This window comes from Pogona vitticeps, chromosome 6 (assembly GCF_051106095.1).
Source record: "Pogona vitticeps strain Pit_001003342236 chromosome 6, PviZW2.1, whole genome shotgun sequence".
Lineage (NCBI taxonomy): Eukaryota > Metazoa > Chordata > Lepidosauria > Squamata > Agamidae > Pogona > Pogona vitticeps.
Genome location: NC_135788.1, coordinates 85,036,187 through 85,059,625, shown reverse-complemented (window position 1 = coordinate 85,059,625; position 23,439 = coordinate 85,036,187). Strand labels below are relative to the sequence as shown.

Sequence of the window (23,439 nt, the reverse complement as noted above, 5' to 3'; positions counted from 1 at the left end):
GTTGGAAGAAAGGCAGTGGAATTGTTCCCGAATTGCCTGTTGGGTATGTATGTGAAGGGACCTATCCTGACAGCATTCTACTTATATTTGCCATGCCACTGTTTGAATCCGTATCATTATGTTCTTTCTGTCCAGTGGGTATGTCTTTTCAAACAATCCTGTTTACTCAAATGTACTGAACGCTGATTGCATTTAATTGGGTTTTTCTCTTCACTTTGCAGTGGATGGCAGGCAAATTGCTGCCAACATGAGAGGTATTGGCATGATGCCCAATGACATCCCTGAGTGGAAGAAGCATGCTTTTGGAGGCAATAAAGCCTCGTATGGCAAAAAGACTCAACTATCAATTATTGAGCAGCGGGAAAGTCTTCCTATTTTTCGACTAAAGGATCAACTCATTCAGGCAAGACCAAATATATTAGCTGCTCTGAGTTGCGTCAAAGGGCCATCAAGTATGCTAGCTTGATCTGTACAGGAGACTTCAGTGGTGTATCAAAATCAAAGGGACCACAAATGACTTTCCTTGCCCCTACAAAAGCATATGCCACAGATTTTCTGTTCCAGATGTAAGAAACTGGTGTCTGTATGCTTAGCACACAGTGTTGTTCCTGTTGGCAATCTATTGAATGTAGGATAGAATTAAGAAGACAGAAGGTAGAGCGCAACATGGGGTGCGTGGCCTTGGCTTCATGTTGTTTGAACTGTCAGCCGCTCTTGGAGTACTGGACAGTCCACATAGGCTTGCTTTAATTTGAATGTGTTATTCAGTGTGGGTTAGGTTCTCTGTTCCAGTAATTCCAACAGAATTCAGTAATTCTACTTTTTAAAGATTCTCAGTTTTGATTTATAACAGTAGTTCCCATCCTTGGGTAATCCAGGTGTTCTTGGACTGCAGCTCCCAGAAACCCTGGCCAGAACAGTTGGTGGTAATGGCTTCTGGGAATAGCAGTCCAAGAACACCTGGGTTATCCAGTGTTGGGAACCACTGTTTTATAAGATATTATTCAGTATTTCATGTTAGAAGCCACAATTTAGAGCTGCACATTAATGCAGGCCTTTTGCTGCACCATAAGGACTAGCAACTTGATTCTTGCTAATATCTCATAATATGCATATAGAGAAAAACAATAGAATTTGGAAGCTATTTGAGTGTAACAATATTAGAAAAGAGATTAACTGTTTCCTAATCTCAGCCAGCTTATTTCAATGCCTTTCCTCTTCCAGGCAGTCCATGATAACCAGATTCTGATAGTCATTGGAGAGACTGGTTCTGGCAAAACTACACAGATCACCCAGTACCTTGCTGAAGCTGGCTACACCTCCCGAGGAAAGATAGGCTGCACGCAGCCTCGCCGAGTAGCTGCCATGTCTGTTGCCAAGAGGGTATCAGAGGAGTTTGGTTGCTGTTTGGGTCAGGAGGTAAGATGTGGAGTTGTTGGGTGGATTAGTCTTGCAGCACACTAGAAATGAAAGAGAGGTTGGCAGGCAACCCAGAGGCCATCCACACCGGCAGATAGATGTGGTTTATTGATAGCTGATGGCATGGTTTGAAATGTTTAAAAAGGCTGTATTTGCATGTGTTTCTCCTCAGATCAAGCTGTCTTTCCCCTTTAAGAGTTGTCACACACCTTTTTGGCCCAGTAGTAGAGCATGCCTTCTTTTTGGCACACTCATTGCTTATGGGGGGGGGAGAGATGGCAGCCTCAATTACCATTGTGGTTGTAGATTCAGTGGGACAGTGAGAGAGAAAATTGGGGGGGGGGGAGAACAAGGGAAGGGAAGGATGAGGGAGAAAACAGAACACCACTGACAGCGGGAGAGAGGAGTGATGCGTAAAGAAAAAAATCATTTCCCCTGACCCTCCACGGATGATCAGTAGAAGTGTTTAATTGATAGCTGATTGAGCTACAAGGAGTTCTTTGCTGTTTGGAAGGGAGGTGCATGCCAAATGGTACATTGTCTGCCCCCCTCACCTCAACAGACCCTTTGTAATCTGATCCACCCTGGACAGGTCCTAAAGCAGCAACAAAACTTGACTGCATTACTTGCAGGAGCTATATTGCTGCTTCTTAAATGGGGATCTTCCCAATGGTTTTAAATGATGGGGGCATGGCTTAAAAATGATTATGGCCTCCCATTCCACAGGCATGTAATAATGAATTATGTAGTAATATATTTCCACACCCCAAATCATCCATCCATCCATCTTCTGGAATCATGCTGAATTCTGGTAAGCTACTCCTGCTTATTCAAGTCAGCGACCTCCCTGATTTTCTCTGATGCTTTTGTAAGCCTATGTGGAGTTTAAAAAAGGAACACTTGCTTTTTCTCAGATGCTGTTTTCATAAAATTTTCATAACATTCTTTTCCAGCTTTAGCATTGCTAACATGTAAGGAACTATATATCCTGCATTCTGTGTAAATTATGTATATTTGCATAGGCTGTTATTTTACATAATTCATTCTGCTTCTGTTAGCAATGCACCACATGGACATCCCACACTCGATCACCTCTAAAACTGCCACTCCTTGGTCTAAGGATTTCTCCCAGGCATTCTCCACATGCTTTCCACACACTCTACACCTTTTAAGCAGCACACTTTTTAAAATCGAAGTGGAGATGGGGAAGATGCTCAGTTTTTGGCATCTGATACCACTGTCTGAACCTGTGATGCAGTCATGGAGCCATGAAATCTGCACAGCACAGCTTGTGTTCTGTGACTGAGCTGGGGCTAAGGGATATCATGAGGGAAGTGGAAAGAGACTAGGTGAGAAGCGCAAATCATATCCAGTTGCTTAAGATTTCCCATTCTTGCTATAAATTATCTATGATGATTCTTGCAAGAACCCTGTATTAATATACCATACCTCACAGCTATCTTTCTGTCCTCACTTACTGGCAGGTTGGCTACACCATTCGGTTTGAGGACTGCACCAGCCCGGAGACGGTGATCAAGTACATGACAGATGGGATGCTGCTGCGAGAGTGCCTGATTGACCCAGACTTAACACAATATGCCATCATCATGTTGGATGAAGCCCATGAGCGTACCATACACACTGATGTGCTCTTTGGTCTCCTGAAAAAGGTGTCGGCTCTTTCCTAGTTTTCCTTTTCCTCTTTCCCTGCCCTAACGAAAGCCACAAAAAGTAGTAGATTAGACAGCAAAGTCGATGGAAGACTTCCTGTCGAGTAGGTATAGGTGTTAACTTCTGTATTACGAAAACATTTTACTTAAAGCAAGAGAGAATGCTTGTTTGTCTTGGGTCCTGCCTTTGGATTTAGATTATAGGCAAGTTTGGCTGCCGCCGAGGGTTCTTGATCTTTGTGGCTTATATAGCTGCCTTTTCTACACTTGACAAGCTTTGTCATTTTCTGTCCTTTGCAGACAGTTCAGAAGAGACAGGACATGAAACTGATCGTCACATCAGCCACCCTGGATGCAGTCAAGTTCTCTCAGTACTTCTACGAGGCCCCCATTTTCACTATCCCAGGCAGGACGTACCCAGTAGAGATACTGTACACTAAGGAGCCAGAGACAGACTACTTGGATGCCAGCCTGATCACAGTCATGCAGATCCACTTGACAGAGCCACCAGGTAAGATGTTGGGGTAATGTTAGTCCTAAATTGCAAAGAGGGTGGTAGAGGTGAGACCCCCTACACATTCGCCAACTTTCCTGGCCTTCCACAGAGACAATGGTATATATATTTTCTGATGTTTAATCTACGTTTGTTTGCTCACGTAAGTTTGTGGTTATGCCATCCTGTTCCTCTGTTAACTACTGAATGGTTGTTGCTGGCAGAGAAAATGGTGGCAGGCTGTTTCTGAATGACGAAGCCTAGACATCACTGAATGCCACTTTCAAAATATAATGGTGGCATTAGAAATTTTAATAAATTTGTTTTCAGCTGTGAATTAGCTGTTTGCACTGCCTGCACCCACCATCCTTGGCAATGGAGCCATACTTCTAAGTCAGCTGTAGATTTCAAGTACAGAATTCCCAGCAGATTTATAAAACGATGGTTCATTAAATGATTATTCTTCTGCTGTGAAGCTGAAATGGTCGGAAGTTATCTTAAACTTGTAATAAAAATCTAGCTTATGAACTTGCTTTTCAAATTTACCTGAGGTCTTTTCCCCTTTCATGAATAACTGACATGAGAACATATTTTGTTGGTGAAGGTGGGTATCTGGAGCAGATAATTTCCCCTTGCACACTCTCACTTTCTCATTCTCACAATGGAAATTTGGCACACTTGCAAATATTCATCAGAAGGAGGCCTATGCTGGTTCTCGCCCTAACTGCTCTTGCGATTGAATGGGGATGATTCAGTGATTCTTTCTGTGATCAAAACCCTTATAAGCCAGTAATCTGGAGACCAGATTTTTTTTTCTGTGTTGCTAGCACTTTGGAGGGGGGGAGACATTCAGCTGCCTCCCACCCTAGTAGTTGGATTGATAGAATGCCTAAATGGGCAAAATACAAAGCTCCAAGGTCTCAGCAGGGTTCCCACCAAAAACAGTGGGCCAGTGCGTCCTCCTCTTCACAGGCAGTGCCTGAACATTGGCTTCTTGTGTCTTGAACAGAAACTTATAAACATATTTTTCTCACACATGAAGGTTTTTACAGAGGCCTGCCAAAAACACTACTTCCTGGTTTCCCTGTCGTTTTCTCTGGCAGCACTCAAGTAGCCCCCATGCCCCATTTAGCCATCCTGCAACCAACGTGTATGCATTATGTGCCTTCAAGTCAGAACTGACTTACTGTGAGCCTAGTAGCTTTCAAGATAAGTGAGATAGCCTGTGTCAATTTACTATTTATGATCCATCTGAGGTCTGTTCTGACCGTTTTTCATTTTCATTTCTATTTTTTGCCATTTTTGTTCTACTTGCTTTGCATCAAACATGTCAGCATTTGGCAAAGTTTATTCTTTGTATTACAATTCCCAGCATGCCCTACCATTCATGGCCACCAGAATATGTAATCCAAAAAACTAATTCTTTTCTCGGCTCTGGGTAAAGATTTGCCTTGAGAGTGAATGTGGGTATTGCTTTCTACAGAATACAACGTTTCTGTAAGATATTTGGGTGGTTTTTACATTAAAAATAATTATGTACATCTTCCCCTTACAGGCTAATACTGTGCCTTTAACCAGAACAACTACATATTTTCAAGCTTACTTCTATAGCTCCTAGGACTGAACTGATATACGTCTTAAGCTGCAGTTTGCACAAATGACTCTTATCAGAATAAGGAAAAATATGACAGGTCTCAAAATTCTGCCTTTTCTGGAGTTACAAGCATTGTGTGCTAACCTGACTGTGTGTGGCCTTAACTGTGGTGGCTTGGTTTACTTCTGTGCAGGAGACATCCTGGTGTTTCTGACTGGCCAGGAAGAGATCGATACAGCCTGTGAAATTCTCTACGAACGGATGAAATCCCTGGGCCCTGATGTGCCAGAGCTGATAATCCTGCCTGTTTATTCAGCACTGCCTAGTGAGATGCAAACAAGGATTTTTGATCCAGCTCCTCCAGGCAGTCGAAAGGTAACTGTTCCTACCAATTTCTTGCAGATGGGATGTTCCCTCTGACATGGTTTATCAAGAAAAGTCGTGTCTGGATCAGATGGAGAGTCCTTTAAGCATTAAGATGCGGTTGCAAAAATGCAATGACCAGATGCTTCCAATAAACAACCACTTGCAGGGCATGAAGGCAACTAGCCATTCCCCACTCTCCCCCCACCTCCCCCTGTATATTTTCAGTGATCGACCAACTGGGGCCTTAGAGTTTCCCTGTATTTATTTACTAAGAATGCGATCCAAAGAATTGTTGTTGGCTGCGTCTGCAAATGTTGTCCTGTTGTTGCATCCGAAACATACGGATCCATTTACTGTGGGATGGTTGCTTGTTTCTGTAATGTATTTTGCAATTATCTCCTGAATTTTTCTCCATCTGAAGATCACCCTGTTGAATTTTATCCTTGTGGTATGGTCCCCAATACTAGGTTCCTTTTTGGTTCTAGTATTTCCATCCAAAAAAAAAAAAAAAAAAAAAAATCAAAACAAGAAACACTTTTTTAATCAACATAGCAGCCAGAAATCTGTTGCCAAATTACACACACCCCCCGGAATGCAACCTTCACCTCGCTAGTGAGCAGCAATTTGCTGCCAAGACTTAACGATTTCCCTTATGCAAGCATAAATCAGCAAAAGGCTTCTGGTCAGCATTTAAACAAAATAACAGTGGCAAGCCAATGGCACAAGGCTTTAAAAGTATCATATTTATTAACTGATCTTGGGAATAATCCATACATTTCAATGGGTGCATTAAATTCACCTTTAGCAAATGTATGGAGTACATCTCTCACTGTATCTAAATCATGGTTTGTGCATATTGCTTGATGTGCAGACTATCAGTACACCAGTCAGCACCTTTCCTGTCCTTTCTGCAGAGTTTCAAAAGCTCTGTTATATTGTTTGGCCCATAAAGAGTTTGAAAAGGTTTATGAGACAGGACTTCCCTTTGGAGGAGTCATGCAGATTTTTCTTCACCAAGGTCCATTCTTCCATTTGTTGGTTCCTGTGTTAATCATACTTTTTATCAATTCATTTAGGACAGAAATTTGTCTAACAATTTCCTGGATTCTTTTTAAAAAGAAGTGGATAGCTTTTTGATTGGTTCTATCCTGCCATTTTAGTTTTTCAGTAAGGATGCTGATTTTAGTGAGGAATTGCATTTTTTTTCTTTTTAGAGCTTCAGCCATGTCATATGGAAGCTGTTAAATCAGTTTTTTCTTATCTGCCATCTAAACCTGGCTGTCATAGGGTTTTTTATTTATCAGTTAGCCCCAAAACATTATCCATTATCAACTTTTAATTCTTCAGATAACCTCATGCTTGAATAGTTTTCTTGAAGGAGGGTTTTTCTAACTACTTCTGTAATGAAGATTGGTATGCGCATTGTCTGCACTGTAGTGATGAGTGCATAGTAGATATCACTGTAAAGATAACTGTTTCTGCCATTTCTTCTTGTCTTGTTGCCTGATTTCAGCTGTGTTTTTTTCCTATGTAGGTTGTGATTGCCACAAACATTGCTGAAACTTCACTTACAATTGATGGCATTTACTATGTGGTAGACCCTGGCTTTGTGAAGCAGAAAGTATACAACTCCAAGACAGGGATTGACCAGCTGGTTGTGACACCAATTTCCCAGGTACATATTTGGGTGCTGCTCTCCTTGGAATCTGCAGCTGAGGTGGGCAGGAAGCTGTTGATCTTCTGTTAACAGGTGGCTGGATTTATGTTGCAAGCCATATGAAATGTGATCAAGGAATTGATCACATTCTCATTACGATCTTCTGAAATTCTATGAGGCAGTGCTTATTCATTGTTAAATCTACCTTCACTTTTGAAGGAAAGAAACATAGCAACCTAAATCCATTTGATAGTTCCAACTAAAATAGGCTCATTGAATCAGTTGGATTTATGTAAGTGTTAACTTGCCAAGTTACCATTTACTCATTGGGTCTACTCTAGTTGGAACTACCAAAGAGATGTCGGCCGTTTTAAAAAATTTAAAATTAAAAAATTTAAATTATTCTTTGGGTATGAGATTCCTTGTGATATGTCATTGTGGAACGTTTGAAGATCTCCCATAATCTCCATAAAGCTTTCCTTGGACTATTTCCTTGACCCCAATGATTCACTTTCTGCTTGCCCGATTCCACATGGTTTCCTTGGATTGCAAGACTTCTATCTGTCTATATTATACAAATCCTGCTTTTCTCCCCATAGAGGACCCAAGGTAGTTCACAGACATTTAAAACTACAGAGTAGAAAACACCATAAGAAACTACATTAAAAACTAAACTTCTATCAATATTAAAGCCACCTTTTAAAACATTAAAAGAAACATTTAAAAATCTCCGAATTCCTAAAGCCATCATTTGCTGCTTAAATGCCTGCCTGAAAAGGAGAGTCTTTGCCTGGCAAAAGGAGGACAAGAGTTAGGGGGCCAATCTAGCTTCATGGGTCAGCACATTCCAAAGCCTAGGAGCAGCCACTAAGAAGGTTCTCTAAGAGTATCTGAAGTCATCTGTATTTCCTACTGCATGTAATATGCCAGTGCTAAATAAAAATGCATCATGGGGACAGTAGAAGTAATTCAGAGACCCCATGTGGCTTCTTGTCTGTGATTCTCATAGGCCCAAGCAAAGCAGCGAGCAGGAAGAGCAGGAAGAACAGGTCCTGGCAAATGCTACCGCCTCTACACAGAGCGTGCTTACCGTGACGAGATGCTGACCACTAACGTGCCTGAGATTCAGAGGACCAACTTGGCCAGTACTGTGCTATCTCTGAAAGTAAGAACTGCTGATTTCATAACTAGTGCATTGAGTATCATTGAGATATCTTGGAGTATCTTTGTGAATCAGGGTGGGGAATGGTTTGATTATTCTCAATAAAGCACACAGCACTCACTTCCCCCTTCTCTCTCCACACAGGCTATGGGGATCAATGACCTGCTGTCTTTTGATTTTATGGATGCCCCCCCAATGGAAACACTGATCACTGCAATGGAACAACTGTATACCTTGGGAGCTCTGGATGATGAGGGATTGCTCACCCGACTGGGGCGCCGGGTAGGGTTCGCCTTGTGTTCAGATCTCACTGATGGGCAGAAGTCACTAGTGGGAGGGGATACAGGGAAAGTTTGTATAAAATCTAGTGCCTGCATCCAGAATAAGTTACATGAGTCTGCATAAATGTGTAAAATAAGGTCTACTTCCAGAAAGCGAAACATTTTTGACAGGGATTAAATTCATGGAAATCAAATCTGATTTGGCAGCAGAGGCAGGAGACAGGAAGCAGTAGCAGCTATATGGAAGAGAAGGAAGTACAAGCCATTGCAAACCTCATCTCTCTTTGGAAAAAGTGGAAAAACTCTGCACAGCTCCTCTGGGATATTACCAAATACTGAACAAACTTTTCCTAATTCCTTGTCCATATACTTTAAATGGCCTCTAAAGCAAGAGAAGAAGCAAGCTTTGTTACCAGAATGCTTCCCTTGGCAAATAATAGATTCCATGACTTTGAATGCACAGAAGACTGCCCTGACTAGTACAAAGGCAAGCTCTCTGGGCATCATTGTGTGAGAAATGGATAGAGACACGTTGCCTTGCATTTGCTAGTGTCTCTGTGGAGCATCTTTAGGAAGAAAGAGCATGAGCTTATGAAGATGGTTCCAGGCAGGCCACAGTATATTGTTCCTACCAAGAAAAAAATCACTAGGACGCTTAGTCAACTTCCATTTCCATCAGGTTAACTATCTCTGCTGGGCTGTTCTTGAGACAATGAGATGAAAGCCAAAAGTAAATGCTGTTTCCCTCTTTCTCTCCAGATGGCAGAGTTCCCTTTGGAGCCCATGCTGTGCAAGATGCTCATCATGTCAGTTCACTTGGGTTGCAGCGAGGAGATGCTCACCATAGTCTCAATGCTGTCTGTTCAGAATGTCTTCTACCGACCTAAGGTACATTGGGGTCTTAGGATGAGAAAAAAGGAATTGTAACCCACAGAACAACAATCAAGGAAGAAAGAAAACCATGTGAAATGTTGGTCATGTGGATAGGCAGTTGAATGGAAATATGGGAGACTTGACTTCAAGCCTTCTCTCTAGCATAGATTCACTTGGTGTAGCAGGAGTTATCTGCATCAGCTCATTGTTTTTAAAGCACAAAGAGGTGCAGCAGGAGATGTGAAGAATTAGCATGTTAGTAGGGTATTGTTGCTTTGACAAATAAGAGTCTGTCATTTTCTTAGAGAAACGTGACTTCTCGTCATTCCTGTAGGACAAACAAGCTCTTGCTGACCAGAAGAAGGCCAAGTTTCACCAAACAGAAGGTGATCACCTCACACTTCTGGCTGTTTACAACTCCTGGAAGAACAACAAATTCTCCAATCCATGGTGCTATGAAAATTTCATTCAAGCCCGTTCCTTGCGCCGAGCCCAAGATATTCGCAAACAGATGTTGGGCATCATGGATAGGTAAGGGCGTGGTCATGGATGGGAGAACAAAAAATGCTTTCTTCAGCCTTAGAGCAATGTGACCTGGCCAGGGTTGATTTTAGTAGGGGTTTATGGGGCTGCCTCTGTGATGTTTACCCATGTGGCCCCTGCTTGTTTCACCCAACACAGAGCACACGCGAGTATCCCAACACGCCCTTTACCTCGCTGCCACCAGTTGATCTCTTTATCAACCTATATTTCCTATGAAAGACTGAAGTCCATTCAGTACTCAACTTTTAAATAGAAAAAGGTTTATTGATTACACGTTGTTCTAGGAATAGTTTTTAAGCACATTCTTAAAGTTACACAAAGCTTCGGTATTTTACTTTAACCTCTTCTATCTTAATTAATACCAGTCTCACTCTGACTAATCACTCCTTACTCTCTCCCTGCCTCAAACCCCCAAAACTCTATCTTCTTTTTCTCTGACTGAACTCACTAGACTCCCCCTCCTCCTCTGCTATAGCGGGCTCTGCCTCCCAACAACTGCCATTGGTGCAGGCTAATACCATTACATATATGGGAAGGCAGGGTGTTCGCTACAGCCTCTGATTAGTATTTGGAAACTTTAATTGATGTGGAATAAAGAAGCCAGGCTGTTGACACAGCTGGCTGGTTTGATCATGTTGTATCTCTATTGGAAAAGTTTAAGGATACCCCAGTTGTTCCTCAGGCAGTGTGCCACATGCTGTTTGTTACTTGTTCAAAATCTAGGTCTGAATCCAGATAAACCTGAAGGACCTCCTCGTTTTAGATAAATCTTCTAAGTAGCAGAGATGTCATTAGAAGTCCATTTTGAGACCCCTTTACTTGTGGAGAGTGTATCTCAATTAGAGGACTCCTTCCCAAGGCTGATCCACTTATTGCCATCACTGTTACTTTTTAAATGCCAGGAAATATTTGTTCCTGTACAATATGTTTTTAATGGGCTTGGCTGATTTTTAGTATTTCAGTTTCTCAAACAAAGTATTTGCGAAGGCTTTCACGGCCGGGATCTAATGGTTGTTGTGGGTTTTTCGGGCTGTTGTGATAAGGAGATCTCTGCTCCTTATCACAACAGTACACCCACAACAAGACACACTAATCACCCATCTCTAGAAAAGGACAAAAGCCTATCTCACAGCCATAAATACTCCACTCCCAAGCAAATTACACCAGAGCACAGAGTGCTGTTCTCTGAAGATGCTGGCCACAGAGACTGGCGAAACATTAGGAAGAACAACCTTCAGAAAACGGCCAAAGAGCCTGAAAAACCCACAACAACCATTCTCAAACAAACTTTCTGTAATGCTTTCCCTACAAGTTCCTATGTTTGGATGTTGTTACTTTTTTCAGTCACATATAAGGCTGTACAGTGAGGTCTCGACGTGCGGAATTAATCCATATTGGAACGGGGTCCGTAGGTCGAAAAGTCCTCAAGTGGAAAATGCATTCCCCATAGGAATGCATTGAAAACCATTTAATTCGTACCTGGCCCAAAAAACACCCCCCCCCCACACACACACACACAAAATTAAAATACATTTAAAAAATTAATCTTACTTTTTTGTTGTCTTCCAGCGGTCCCCCCCCGCCGCCATCGCTGCTGCTGGAGGACTCTGAGGGCTTCGGCGCTGCTGCCGGAGGCCTCTTGCAGGTCCCACCACCGCCGATAGTGCTTCGGAGGCACTATCGGTGGCAGCGGGGCCATCCAAGAGGCCTCCCATGGTGGCAGGGAAGGCCTCCGGAGGTTTCCGCACCGCCGCTGCTGGGAGCCGCGCCGTGCCGGGCAATCCCGGCCATTCTTGGACTCCTGGGAGTCCGAGCATGACTGGGATCGCCTGCCGTGGCTCGGCTCCCAGCAGCAGTGGCGGGGGGCCTCCGGATACCTTCCAGGCAGAGAAGCCATGGAAGGCCTCCGGAGGTCCCCGCCCCCGCCGCTGCTGGGAGCTGAGCTGCACAGGGCAATCCCAGCCATGCTCGGACTACCAGGAGCCCGAGCATGGCCGAGTTTGCCCAGTGCGGCGCAGCGCGGCTCCCAATGGCGGCGGCAGGGTGGGGGGACCTCCGTATGCCTTCCATGGCTTCTCCGCCTGGAAGGCATCCGGAGGTCCCCGCCACTGCTGGCAGCCTTCCAAGGTCTCAAAGGGCTTTCCACCAGACATCGGAGGAAGCCCTTTGGGAGCTCCGATGGCAAACAGGCAGGGAGAAAGGGCTGGAAATTCGAATTTCCAGCCCTTTCTCCCTGCCTGTTTGCCTTCGGAGCTCCCAAAGGGCTTCCTCTGATGTCGGGTGGAAAGCCCTTTGAAACCTTGGAAGGCTGCCAGCAGTGGCGGGGACCTCCGGATGCCTTCCAAGGCTTCTCTGGAAGGCATCCGGAGGTCCCCCCGCCACCATCACTGGTGGGAGCCAAGCTGCGCCGGGCGATCCCAGCCATGCTCTGGCTCCTGAGAGTCCAAGCATGGCTGGGATCGCCCGGCACGGCTCAGCTCCCAGCAGCGGCAGTGGTGGTGGCAGGGGGACCTCCGGATGCCTTCCAAGGCGGCAGAGAAGCCCTGGAAGGCATCCGGAGGCACAACCTACAGCCTACGGATTGGAAGGGAGAGGCGGGGAAAGTGCCAAATTTGAATTTGGCGCTTTCCCCGTCTCCCCCTTCTGGTCCATAGGTCGATTCTCCGGCCACAAGTCGAAGTTAAACTTTGCGGCCGGAGAAGTCCATAGGTGGAAAAGTACGTAAGTGGAGCCGACCGTAAGTCGAGACTCCACTGTATGCCTACTGTTTCCTTATGGTTTTAGCCATTCTTTGGTATGCCTTCGATACCAACAATGATCAAAAGTAATCTGAAATAATTAGATCAAGGGATTAGAAGGAAAAGGGAAAAGCAAGAGAGGTGTTTGCTGAGGTGTATATCTGGGATTCTTAGTGACCAATATTGCCATGTTCTGGTAGGTCAATTCCTGCGTAGCTCTTAATTATTTTTAAATTGTGTCTTGCTTTTCAGGCAAAAACCTATAGAATATTTAACATAGTTAACAAAAAATTAAAATAATAAATCCAGCCTCCAGGGCTGTCCTCCCAGTTAATCCCGGTTAAGCTGTTCCATCTGAAGCTTACTCTGTTCAAGGCAGTTAGAAACCACTTTTTGAAAATGTAGCAGTGCCTCAATTCTTTGTTTAGTAATGCGCAGCTCAGTTTGGCTTTCCAGAACCCTGATGGGTTAGGAATGTGCTCACAGTAGGAGGCATTGCTTAAGTTACTTTTCCCATGAAGTACTAGGGTGATAGAAAAAGTAGATCCACTGAAAATCTTGTAATGTTGGAATTTAAAAATAACAAGATAGCTATATTGATCAAGGCAGGGGAAAGCTACAGGCAGGCAATAGAACCAACCAAATAGTAATAAAAGCATGCAAATTTCTGAGTTTTGTGTAACTGTTTGTGACCCCCAAATAGTAGAGTGTAGTAAAATAATCAGTCCAGATGTTAATGGCTATCATATCTGCAGTCCAATCCCTAGTGGGAGATTGATTACGGATTGAATGATTCACTAGTAAATATGCAGGGATAAGATATACTTTGTGAAAGAGTTAAACAAGGCCGAATTATAGGCATCCTATAGCGAATGTCAGGGACGGAATATACAATTCAGCTCCCCTTCTGATGGCAGAGAATTTTCTTCTGATGGTAGATTCCACTCTGAATTGCTAAATGTAGTGTTTAAAGTTAGCTGCACTGCTCTCTGTAAAAAAAAAAAAACCACTAATGGCAATAAGCTGTTGGGTTGAGCCTCTTTTTTGGGAGAGAACAGACTTAACTGGCATGTGGGCAGAGGCCATGGAGACCTGCATCATATGTAGCCCATGCTCTAAACTCTCCCTCTGCTCTTTTTTGGCAGGCACAAGCTGGATGTGGTGTCATGTGGGAAAGCAACGGTACGAGTCCAGAAAGCCATTTGCAGTGGTTTCTTCCGGAATGCTGCAAAGAAGGACCCCCAGGAGGGCTACCGGACCTTGATCGATCAGCAGGTGGTCTACATCCACCCTTCAAGTGCCCTCTTCAACCGTCAGCCTGAATGGTAAGGGGTTGGTGGTGATGCCGTAGAGAGATCGGAAGAGAACTAGAAAGTGACAGGCAGAGACCTGAGTCCTTATGGTGAGGATTTGCACAGTGGGCAGGGGTGGGTTGGTAGCTCTGGCAGTCAGGCGATCCTTGGCTTGCCCAAACAGAGCAGTATCGTACAGGATCTGAATACAGTACTTTTAAAATTATATTCACTTTAACCTTTTGGGTATGCCTGAATGATTATTGCTAGATCTTGGAAAAGTTACTCTTTTTGGACTACACCTGCCGGAATTTTCCAGCCCTCTTGCTATATTATGTTATGGTACAACTGAAAGCAGACATGGGATATTTGTATTCATATCCCCCCCCCAAAGAACCCGCCAGTACACTTATGGAAGTAGCTTGGCTGGTGCTTCCCCGCCTCTCCACGCAGCCGACCACTGAGCTGCTGAGCAGGGAGACTCGTCGTCCCGCCTCCTCGCCGGAGTGGTCGGCTGTGTGGAGAGGAGAGAAAGCTTCAGCTGAGCTACTTCCGCAATTGGCACTGTGCAACTGGTGACAGCTGGGCATGCTCCACGGAGAGTGATAAGTGGACGGGCAGATTCAGGGGGGGGGAGAGTTCTATTTGTATCCCAATCTAATTTGTATCCCATGTCTAATTGAAAGTAAAGGAGGAGATCCTGAGCTTAATCCAGATGTTTGACAAATTTCAAGGGAGAGATTCTGACTTGTTCTAAATTTTTTAAAACCATCTGCTAGAAAGGGAAAAATTAGGTGTCAACTTCCTTCTTTCAAAAAACCCCAGTACTACAGGGACCTGCTCTTCATTCTCAAGATTGGGTTTTTGAGGAGCAGGTAGGATGGGAGTCTTCTCAGTCAGTGAGTGAGCTGAGGAGGTGTGTGTGTGTGTTCTGCCCGCAGCTGCACTCTTCTTCAGAGACCAGGGCTGTGGCTTGGCAGTGCTTCTGGACCCAGCTTTGTTCCTGGATGCTTGGTGGCAGCCACAGCTAGCTTTGCACACTCTGGTGCACCAGCCGTGCTCCTTCCAAAATAAATCAGATCTTGTCTCTGTCACGAGTGAGATATTCAGAGTTTATTTTTAAACAAAATTGGGCCATAAAATTTTCAGAAAATCTGTGCTCTTTTCTTTTGTGGATACGTAATTCCACGAGGAAAGGTTTTAAAATGTGCTTCTTGCTGGTGTACTTGGGTGCCAGATTTCGAGGGAAAGGAGTTCAGCCCTTAGTATTATGCTTTGAGAGCGAATAAGCTCTGCTGATGTTAGACTTAATGCTATTGCTATAGTTACCGTTTGTGCAGAAAACTGTTTTTACATGAGATTCGTGAGATTTTATAGAGTAAGAATGGAGGAACTGCTCCATTTAAGGGCTTCTAATCCATGTATCCCCTTTTTTGTCTTCTCCCCGCAGGGTGGTCTATCATGAGTTAGTGCTGACAACCAAGGAGTATATGCGGGAAGTCACCACCATTGATCCCCGTTGGTTGGTGGAGTTTGCCCCAGCCTTCTTCAAGGTCTCCGACCCCACAAAGCTCAGCAAGCAGAAGAAGCAGCAACGCTTGGAGCCTCTTTACAATCGCTACGAAGAGCCAAATGCCTGGAGAATATCACGGGCATTCAGGCGCCGATGAGAGCCCTTCTTGTACAGACTTGGACATCTCTGTGGGCACACTAGGCCATGATGTTTGGACACTTAAATCTCAAGACAGTGGACTAGAGGCTGGTGGGAGAGGGTGGAACAGAATTCTCAAAGGGACAGCTGTCCTGTGATAGACATTATGGCAGGTTAAAGAGTGTCATTTTATCTTGGATCAAATTTTTCTTTCAGTCCTGTTTCTACATTGTCCAAGGAGTGAAGGTTTCAGCATTATTTGGAACCTGTGTGGTTATTGAAAGGCCTTGTAGAATTTCACCTTGAATGCTGGCAAAAGTGGAAATCAGAAGGAACGCCAGACACTCTCCTTGTCATCCCTTTGCTCCGGAACATCTGCATTTTGCTTCACAGCAACCCAGGAGCAGTCCAGTTGAATGGCTTTACTTTTGGAAGAAAGAAAAATGCCCAGACTCTCAGTCATGCTCCAGTGCAGTCTGTCCAGGTGTCCTGTAATGTCATTGTCTGCTACTTCTCTGAGCCCAAACAGTCCACTGAGGCTTTGGGTATAATGTATAGTAACTTTTAACAAAAATGTTCACAGATATCAGATCTGCTCTCATTAAAGCAGCATACTTGTATTTGATTGGAAATCTTCCCAATCAGTTTTTTAATTAAGAAAACCAAAAAACAGGGACCTGTCATTTGTGCTCCACTTTTTCTGCTTCTTTGTATTCAATTGTCTGTTTACACTTACTGGATAGTACCCCTTGGCCTCATGGTGCTGGATGGGAGCCTGATCTTGCAGTCCTTTTAGAAGAGAGACCAAATGATGCAGTCGGGGGGGGGGGAGGAAGCAAGATTGACAGCGGCAGGACTACACTGGAGCCTTCATATTGTAGCTGTTGGCAGTTCTGCTTCCTTACTGGGGCAAGAAGAAGGGAGATTGTGCAAAGTGACGTCTGAGTGTCTCCAGTACAAAGAGGTTTTTTTTTAAAAAAAGTGCATTATCTTTTCTGCTGTGTATTTTTTCCCCCTGCAGATTGAAAGCTCTTGTCTATTTTCTGCCTCCAAGCTGCTCATTGCTTTTTCTCCTTTTTTAGTATGTTAGGGTAATGATTAGTTAATATATCTTACAAATACACCTTACATCTTACTTCCTGGGTGGCTCAGTTTTAAGATGCCAAGCATACATCTAGAGGGCACCAGTTTCATTCATATCTCCATGCATATGTTATTGGTTTGAGTGGTGAGGAGTGTTAAAACTGCTTTGATTTACTTCCTATCAAATTTTTGCAAGCTGTTAAAAAAAGGTGACTTGTATTGAGAAACACAGTCCGTTCTACAAACAAACATGGTTACTATGAAACAATAACTGGTTTCTACAGTCAAAAACTGCTGGAAAAGCGTTTGACAGATGTACCTTCTTATACTTTCAATGTCTTTTCATGAGTATGCTTAGAGCAACAGTTCCCAAACTTTTCAGTATCATGCCTCATTTTGGCTTTTTGTGAAATATTTTAAGTTGAAGATAACCACAAATAGCTTCCCTTTTTATGGCCAAACCAACGTGATTTTCCTGATTCACAAATAAATTTAATGTCTGCCAATTAATTTGATAGATTATTACAAACATATTTACAAACAAAGCATGTACAAAGAAGTGCTTCTTTAAATATGTCACTAACACTCTGATCCTTGGAATTCCGTAGCATAATATGAAGCAAGAAGAAATGCTGAATGATCTGTATTTCTCATCCAGTTCTGCTCTCATGACTGGACAGTCTGAAATATTTAAAAAACTAGGCTAGACAGTTTGGAAAACTTTGATAACTTTGTACTTGGGTTTCCCCACCAACTGAAATACAGTGGGGTCTTGACTTGAGAACTTAATCCGTATTGGAAGGCGGTTCTCAAGTCAAAAAGTCTGTAAGTCAAGTCTCCATTGACCTACAGTGCATTGAAAACCGGTTAATCCCATAACAGGCCGTTTTTGTTCCATTTTGGTTTTTTTCTGGTCTGTAAGTCAAATCTCAGTCTGCAAGTCAAACCTAAATTTTGCGGCCAGAGAAGTCTGTAACTCAAAAAGTCTGTAAGTCAAGCCGTCTGTAAGTCAAGGGTCCACTGTACTCCTGTTACAAATCAAAAAAACAAATAGTGTGCTATGAAAGTTGAAAATATTGCATTAAAGTATAAAAACACATTTTCTTACAATAATCTTAGAGTGTTGTCCCACACCTCCCCAGGATTTCTTTATGACCCCCGGGGGTGGGGGTGCTATTTGAGAATTGGGGGCTTGGAGGGATCCAGGAGAAGAGCAAGAGAACCATTGACTCTACTTGTCTCAACAATGCTTTACTAATGCAAAGAGTTGGCATACGGCAGCTAGAAGCTGCTAGACATTCTTTGCCATCATTCTAAGCAGCAAACACATCTGGTTTAAATTAATCGATAGGAGTAAACTTTTGTGACTTGAGAGTTGGAAGAAAAGCAATCTCCTGCTTATAAGTTAAATGTTGTTTTAAAAAGACACAAAGGACAGAGAAATAGTCTTGAAGCCTGTGGTGGTGGGGAGAGCTGACATATTCCGAGTACAATGCCAATCTTTATCCTGCCCTCGAGGAGAAAAAACCCCCAAGATTTTATGCAAGTCTACCATTGGATAAAAAAAAAAGATAGGCTAGGAGAAGGCTGATCCTCAAAATAAAATATTTATGCACACCCTGCTAACCAGAGCACTATTTAAACAACTGCACTTTCATATTCCTTTAAAAAGGCACATGCTCTTCAGTATATTCTAATGTGCTGTCTCCTGCCTTTAGGCACTTACAATTATGCATGTCAGTCATTTTAAACAAAGGACTAAGCGCTCCTAAAATATATTGCAAATTTTCATGATTGCCAAGATTAAAAAGTAGCTTTTACAATAGCTAACATCCTTTATTTCGGAGGTTAGCAATGTTTTGAATCAAAATTCAACATAATTCTTTTGAAAATTATTAAGGCAACTTGAACCTACACTATAGGTGTCCTTCTATCTCTCTGCCTCCCATCCAAAATTATAAAATATACAAAAGCTGGACATTTTAAAGGTTTTTATCTTTGCCTGCCAGATGGTGGACATTAGGCTAAAAAGGAGGACATGTCCTCCTTTTTGCTGGACGACTGGCAGCCCTAGATGCGACTCACCTGGGATCAAGGCCTATACTGGAAGGCTTTATGACCCAGCTAGGCCAAGCTCTGCTGAAGCTTCCTGTTCCTAAAAGAAGCTGCCCTGCTGCCAGCTTAACAGGAAGCTTGGGCAGCCACAGGGGATTTTAAGACTTGTTTGGATGTGCAAGTCATGGACAAGACAAACCAATCTTATTCCATGGAAGGCTTTTTAAAAAGCATCCCACAATAGCTTCCTCAAAACAGAATCGGAAGTCCCTTTCAAGTGAATGAATGCAGTAAACAATTTTTCGCTGCTGGAGTCAGTATTTTTCTCTGCTAAAGTGGCCAACAGAACACAATGGGGATGTTTTAGATTGAAAAGCAATTTGTTTTTATCCCTGAAGGTAATGATCTAAGTTGACAGTTTCAGACAGATTACTTGTATACACTTTGCCCATGATGGACAAAGGGCTGATTGGGCAATGTTAGACAGGTCTCCTGATGCCAAGAAAGAAAGAAAGAAAAGAAACTACAATTGCCATAAATCCATGCTTCCAACAATTACCCAGTCAGAAGGCATGGTTACAGTGCTAATGGGTATCCATTTCAGCTCCAATGTATTTAAATTGATTTATAGTCACATGGTTTTTGTATCATTGTGTGTGGTTTATAAATCACTTTGAAAATTATTACTTCCAATATAAAGTAGGGCCTTAAAACCACTTTGGGAAAATACATGTGAGATTTCAAATCATTTCATTAAAATTTTTGCAGACCATGTTTAGATTTTTCTAAATCTATTTAGAATTGCATTTGAGGCTTTGTCCTGTGCCTGCCCACCCTTGCGCTGGCTGCCTCCCACAGCCATTCACTGCTACTGCTATTGGGTTGTTTTTATATTATCATTATTTCATTCCAAGTAGGCTTGGAAAGGAGGAAGGGAGTGCGTTTCCCCTTTATCTCTCTGCTGGCTCTAAAATTCCATTGTCATGTCAGACTATCACTATCCTATTTGGAAAGCAATTTTAAAAAAAATTAAAAACAACCCCACAGCAGTAGTAGCTAGTAGCTGTGGGAGGCAGCCAGCGCATTGCAACAGATACAATTTCTATTGACAGAGGCATTCACATATTAACTGATTAAAAATAAACCAGTTTCACATCCACATTAATCATAGAATTATAGAATAACTGAGTTGGGGTGGGCTATACGGCCATTGAATCCAACCCCCTGCTCAATGCAGGAATCCAAATCAAAGCAGATCTGACAGATGGGTGTCCAACTTACTCTTGAATGCCTCCAGGACTGGAGTGCTCACCACCTCCCGAGGTTGTTGGTTCCATTGTCATACTGCTCTAACAGTTAAGGAGTTTTTCCTGATATTCAACCTAAATCTGGCTTACTGTGGCTTAAGCCCATTATTATGCATCGTGCACTCTGGGATGATTGAGAATATGTCCTGCCCTATTAAAAATAAGTGATCGTCTGCCAGCCCAGTAAAATACCCCACTTCTGCTTTTAAAAAATCCACATTTCTGCATGTGTTGTGTAGTCACATTTAAATTTTTAATTAAAAACATGTTAAACCTGATTCAAAAGCAATTCTGATTGTCAGTATACCCAGAAATGTGTTGCCAGTAGTTCATGCCCTATAACTTTCTTGTTTAAAATTTAAACTTCTTTAAATAGATTTTCATTTTCATTGGCCTTTGTGGGTACTGCTCAGGAGAATCCAGTCCATAAGGTCAAATGAGGAGACAGGTGGGTCAAAGGAAATTCTAGGAAAAGGCTTTCTCATGCCTAATCTTGAATGAGTCAAAATGAACTTTATGTACTCTTTAAAGTGACTGTAACTAAAACACAAAATAATTGTATTATTAGTTGTAAGAGCCGGGTAGGTGGGGCTCATCAGCCCTGGAAGGCAACCCATCTAGGAGAAGGAAAATTCCGATTTCAAACCTCCACTGCCTTGTGGCTATATCCACTGATGGAAAAGGCTTCAGGAGTTAACTTCAAGGCAAAATCCAGAGCCAGAGTCCCAAAGGAAGTTCGTGTCATTCTGGCAACTCCTGTGACGTTGCTGGAACCAGTTGTATTGGCTCTTGACTTTCCATTGGGGGATTTGCTGCTTGGGTAACAGCCTATCCTGCATATTATTTAACCCAGGCTTCGTGCTCTGGAGAGGACACTCCAGCTTCGCATACTGCGTCAAAACAACACGGGAAGTAGCAGTTACTGGTTATAGTTTTTTGCTCGATTGGCGTAGAGCATGACACCAGGGGCTACTTCTGACAGTGGGAGAGGTCATTGCACCTCACTAGGTATATACCGCCCACCTTAAGCTGGGCAGCCCCCAGCCAGTAAGGTGGTACCTCGCCACGGTCTGTTAACTTCATTGGGTGCAGATCGATAACTGTGCACCATGCAACAATTGTAAGAAAACTTCTGCCCTAAAGCTGGGCACCTGGAATGTATGGAAAATGGCCCTGGCTTTTCTGACAACGGTTTTTCTGACAACCTGCAGGAAATAGATGACGTGCACAAGACAGCTGTCATCAACATGGAACTGAGTAGACTGCAGATGGACATTGTTGCCCTGCAAGAGACGACATTACCAGACTCGGGATCTGTCAAAGAAAAAAAACCTTCTCATTCTTCTGGCAGGGAAAACCATTGAATAAGACCAGGGAATTTGGTGTTGGCTTTGCAGTCAGAAATACTCTTCTGAGATGCATTGTTCCACCTACTGTGGGGAGTGAAAGAATCCTGTCTCTGCAGCTCCACTCATCAGCAGGACCAGTAACCCTCATTAGTGCATATGCACCAACACTGTCATACACTACAGAAGTGAAAGACAAATTCTATGGCAATCTGGCAGCTACTATCAAAAAAGTCCCTGAAAGAGAGGCACTGTTCATTCTTGGAGACTTTGACACTAGAGTTGGTGCTGATCACAATTATTGGCCCACTTGACTAGGCCATTTTGGCATTGGAAAGATGAATGAAAATGCCCAACGCTTGCTGGAGTTTTGCTGTTATTGTGGTCTTTGTGTCAGCAACACATTCTTTAATACGAAGCTTCAACACAAGTTTCCTGGAGACATCCAAGATCCAAGCATTGGTATCAGCTCTGTTTGATCCTCACTAGATGTTCTAGCCTTCCTAGTATTACGATCACACACAGTTACCAGAGTGCTGATTGCGATACTGATCACTCCCTGGTGTGTAGTAGAGTAAAAATGTGAACAAAGAGGTTGTATCACACGAAAAAGGAAGGAAGACCACATATTGACATCAGCAAGACTCGTGATCAAAGAAAAATGGAGGAATTTGTCCAAGTGCTTGAGGAAACCCTTCCAGGTCTGGCTAATGTAAATGCACCTGAATGATGGGAACATTTCAAGAACGCTGTGTATAACACTGCTTTGTACACATTTGGCAAGAAGACCAAAAAAGACGGCCAACTGGTTCGAAGCCCATTTGGAGGAGTTGATGCCAGCCATTGAGGATAAGAGGAGAGCTCTAGCAGCATACAAAGCCTGTCCTAGCAAGTACAGCTTGCAAGCTCTTCAAGCTGCTCATAGCCAAGTCCAACAGGCTGCCAGGAGATGCTCCAATGATTATTGGCTTCGGCTCTGCTCTCAGATATAGATAGCAGCGGACACAGGTAACATCAAAGGAATGTTTGACGGTATCAAGCAGGCTTTAGCTCCAATACAGAAGAAATCTTCTCCCTTGAAGTCTGCTACAGGTGTGATCATCCAGAACCAAGCACAGCAGATGGACCGCTGGGTGCAGCACTACTCTGAGCTATATTCCAGAGAGAATGTAGTAACTGAAGAAGCATTAAATAACATTGAGTGCCTGCCTGTCTTGGAAGAGCTGGACAGCGAACCAACCTTAGCAGAAATAATAGTGGCCTCAGATTCCCTCGCCTCCGGCAAGGCACCTGGAAAGGATAACATCCCTGTTGAAGTGCTAAAGTGCTGTAAGGAGATCATCACCACCGAACTGTATGAAGTCTTTCATCTCTGCTGGAGGGAAGGTAGAGTACCACAGGACATGAAGGATGCTAACATCGTCACATTGTACAAGAACAAAGGAGACGGGATGACTGCAATAACTACCGTGGCATCTCTCTTTCCAGCGTTGTAGGAAAGCTGCTTGCCCGTGTTGTGCTGAAGAGGCTCTAGGTGCTTGCAGACAGAGTCCATCCAGAATCACAGTGTGGATTTTGAGCTAATAGATCCACCACTGACATGGTATTCTCCCTCAGACGGTTGCAGGAGAAATGCAGGAAGCAATAACAGCCACTCTTTGTGGCCTTCATAGATCTCACAAAGGCCTTTGATTTGATTAGCAGGGATGGCCTTTTTAAAATACCTCCCAAGACTGGATGTCCACCTCGTCTCCTTAACATCATCAGGTCCTTCCATGAGGGAATGAAAGGCACTGTAGTTTTTGATGGCTCAACATCAGATCCCTTTGACATCCGAAGTGGAGTGAAACAGGGCTGTGTCCTCGCACCAACACTTTTTGGGATCTTTTTGCTGTCATGCTGAAGCACA

The 23,439-nt window shown here is 43.3% G+C and overlaps 1 protein-coding gene across 1 annotated transcript in view; it reads left to right on the top strand.

The window, feature by feature from the left end:
• The window catches only part of DHX8 (DEAH-box helicase 8), a 38,795-nt gene extending 22,431 nt beyond the window's left edge, over positions 1–16,364 (top strand). The window contains exons 12-23 of the mRNA XM_020796042.3: positions 222–403; positions 1,225–1,419; positions 2,904–3,089; positions 3,390–3,600; positions 5,370–5,551; positions 7,077–7,217; positions 8,209–8,364; positions 8,506–8,643; positions 9,402–9,530; positions 9,850–10,046; positions 13,942–14,121; positions 15,539–16,364. Of these exons, the coding sequence (XP_020651701.1) occupies positions 222–403; positions 1,225–1,419; positions 2,904–3,089; positions 3,390–3,600; positions 5,370–5,551; positions 7,077–7,217; positions 8,209–8,364; positions 8,506–8,643; positions 9,402–9,530; positions 9,850–10,046; positions 13,942–14,121; positions 15,539–15,758 (2,117 nt within the window). The 3' untranslated portion in view covers positions 15,759–16,364. The remainder of the gene's footprint in view (positions 1–221; positions 404–1,224; positions 1,420–2,903; positions 3,090–3,389; positions 3,601–5,369; positions 5,552–7,076; positions 7,218–8,208; positions 8,365–8,505; positions 8,644–9,401; positions 9,531–9,849; positions 10,047–13,941; positions 14,122–15,538) is intronic.
• Positions 16,365–23,439: the final 7,075 nt, after the last annotated feature.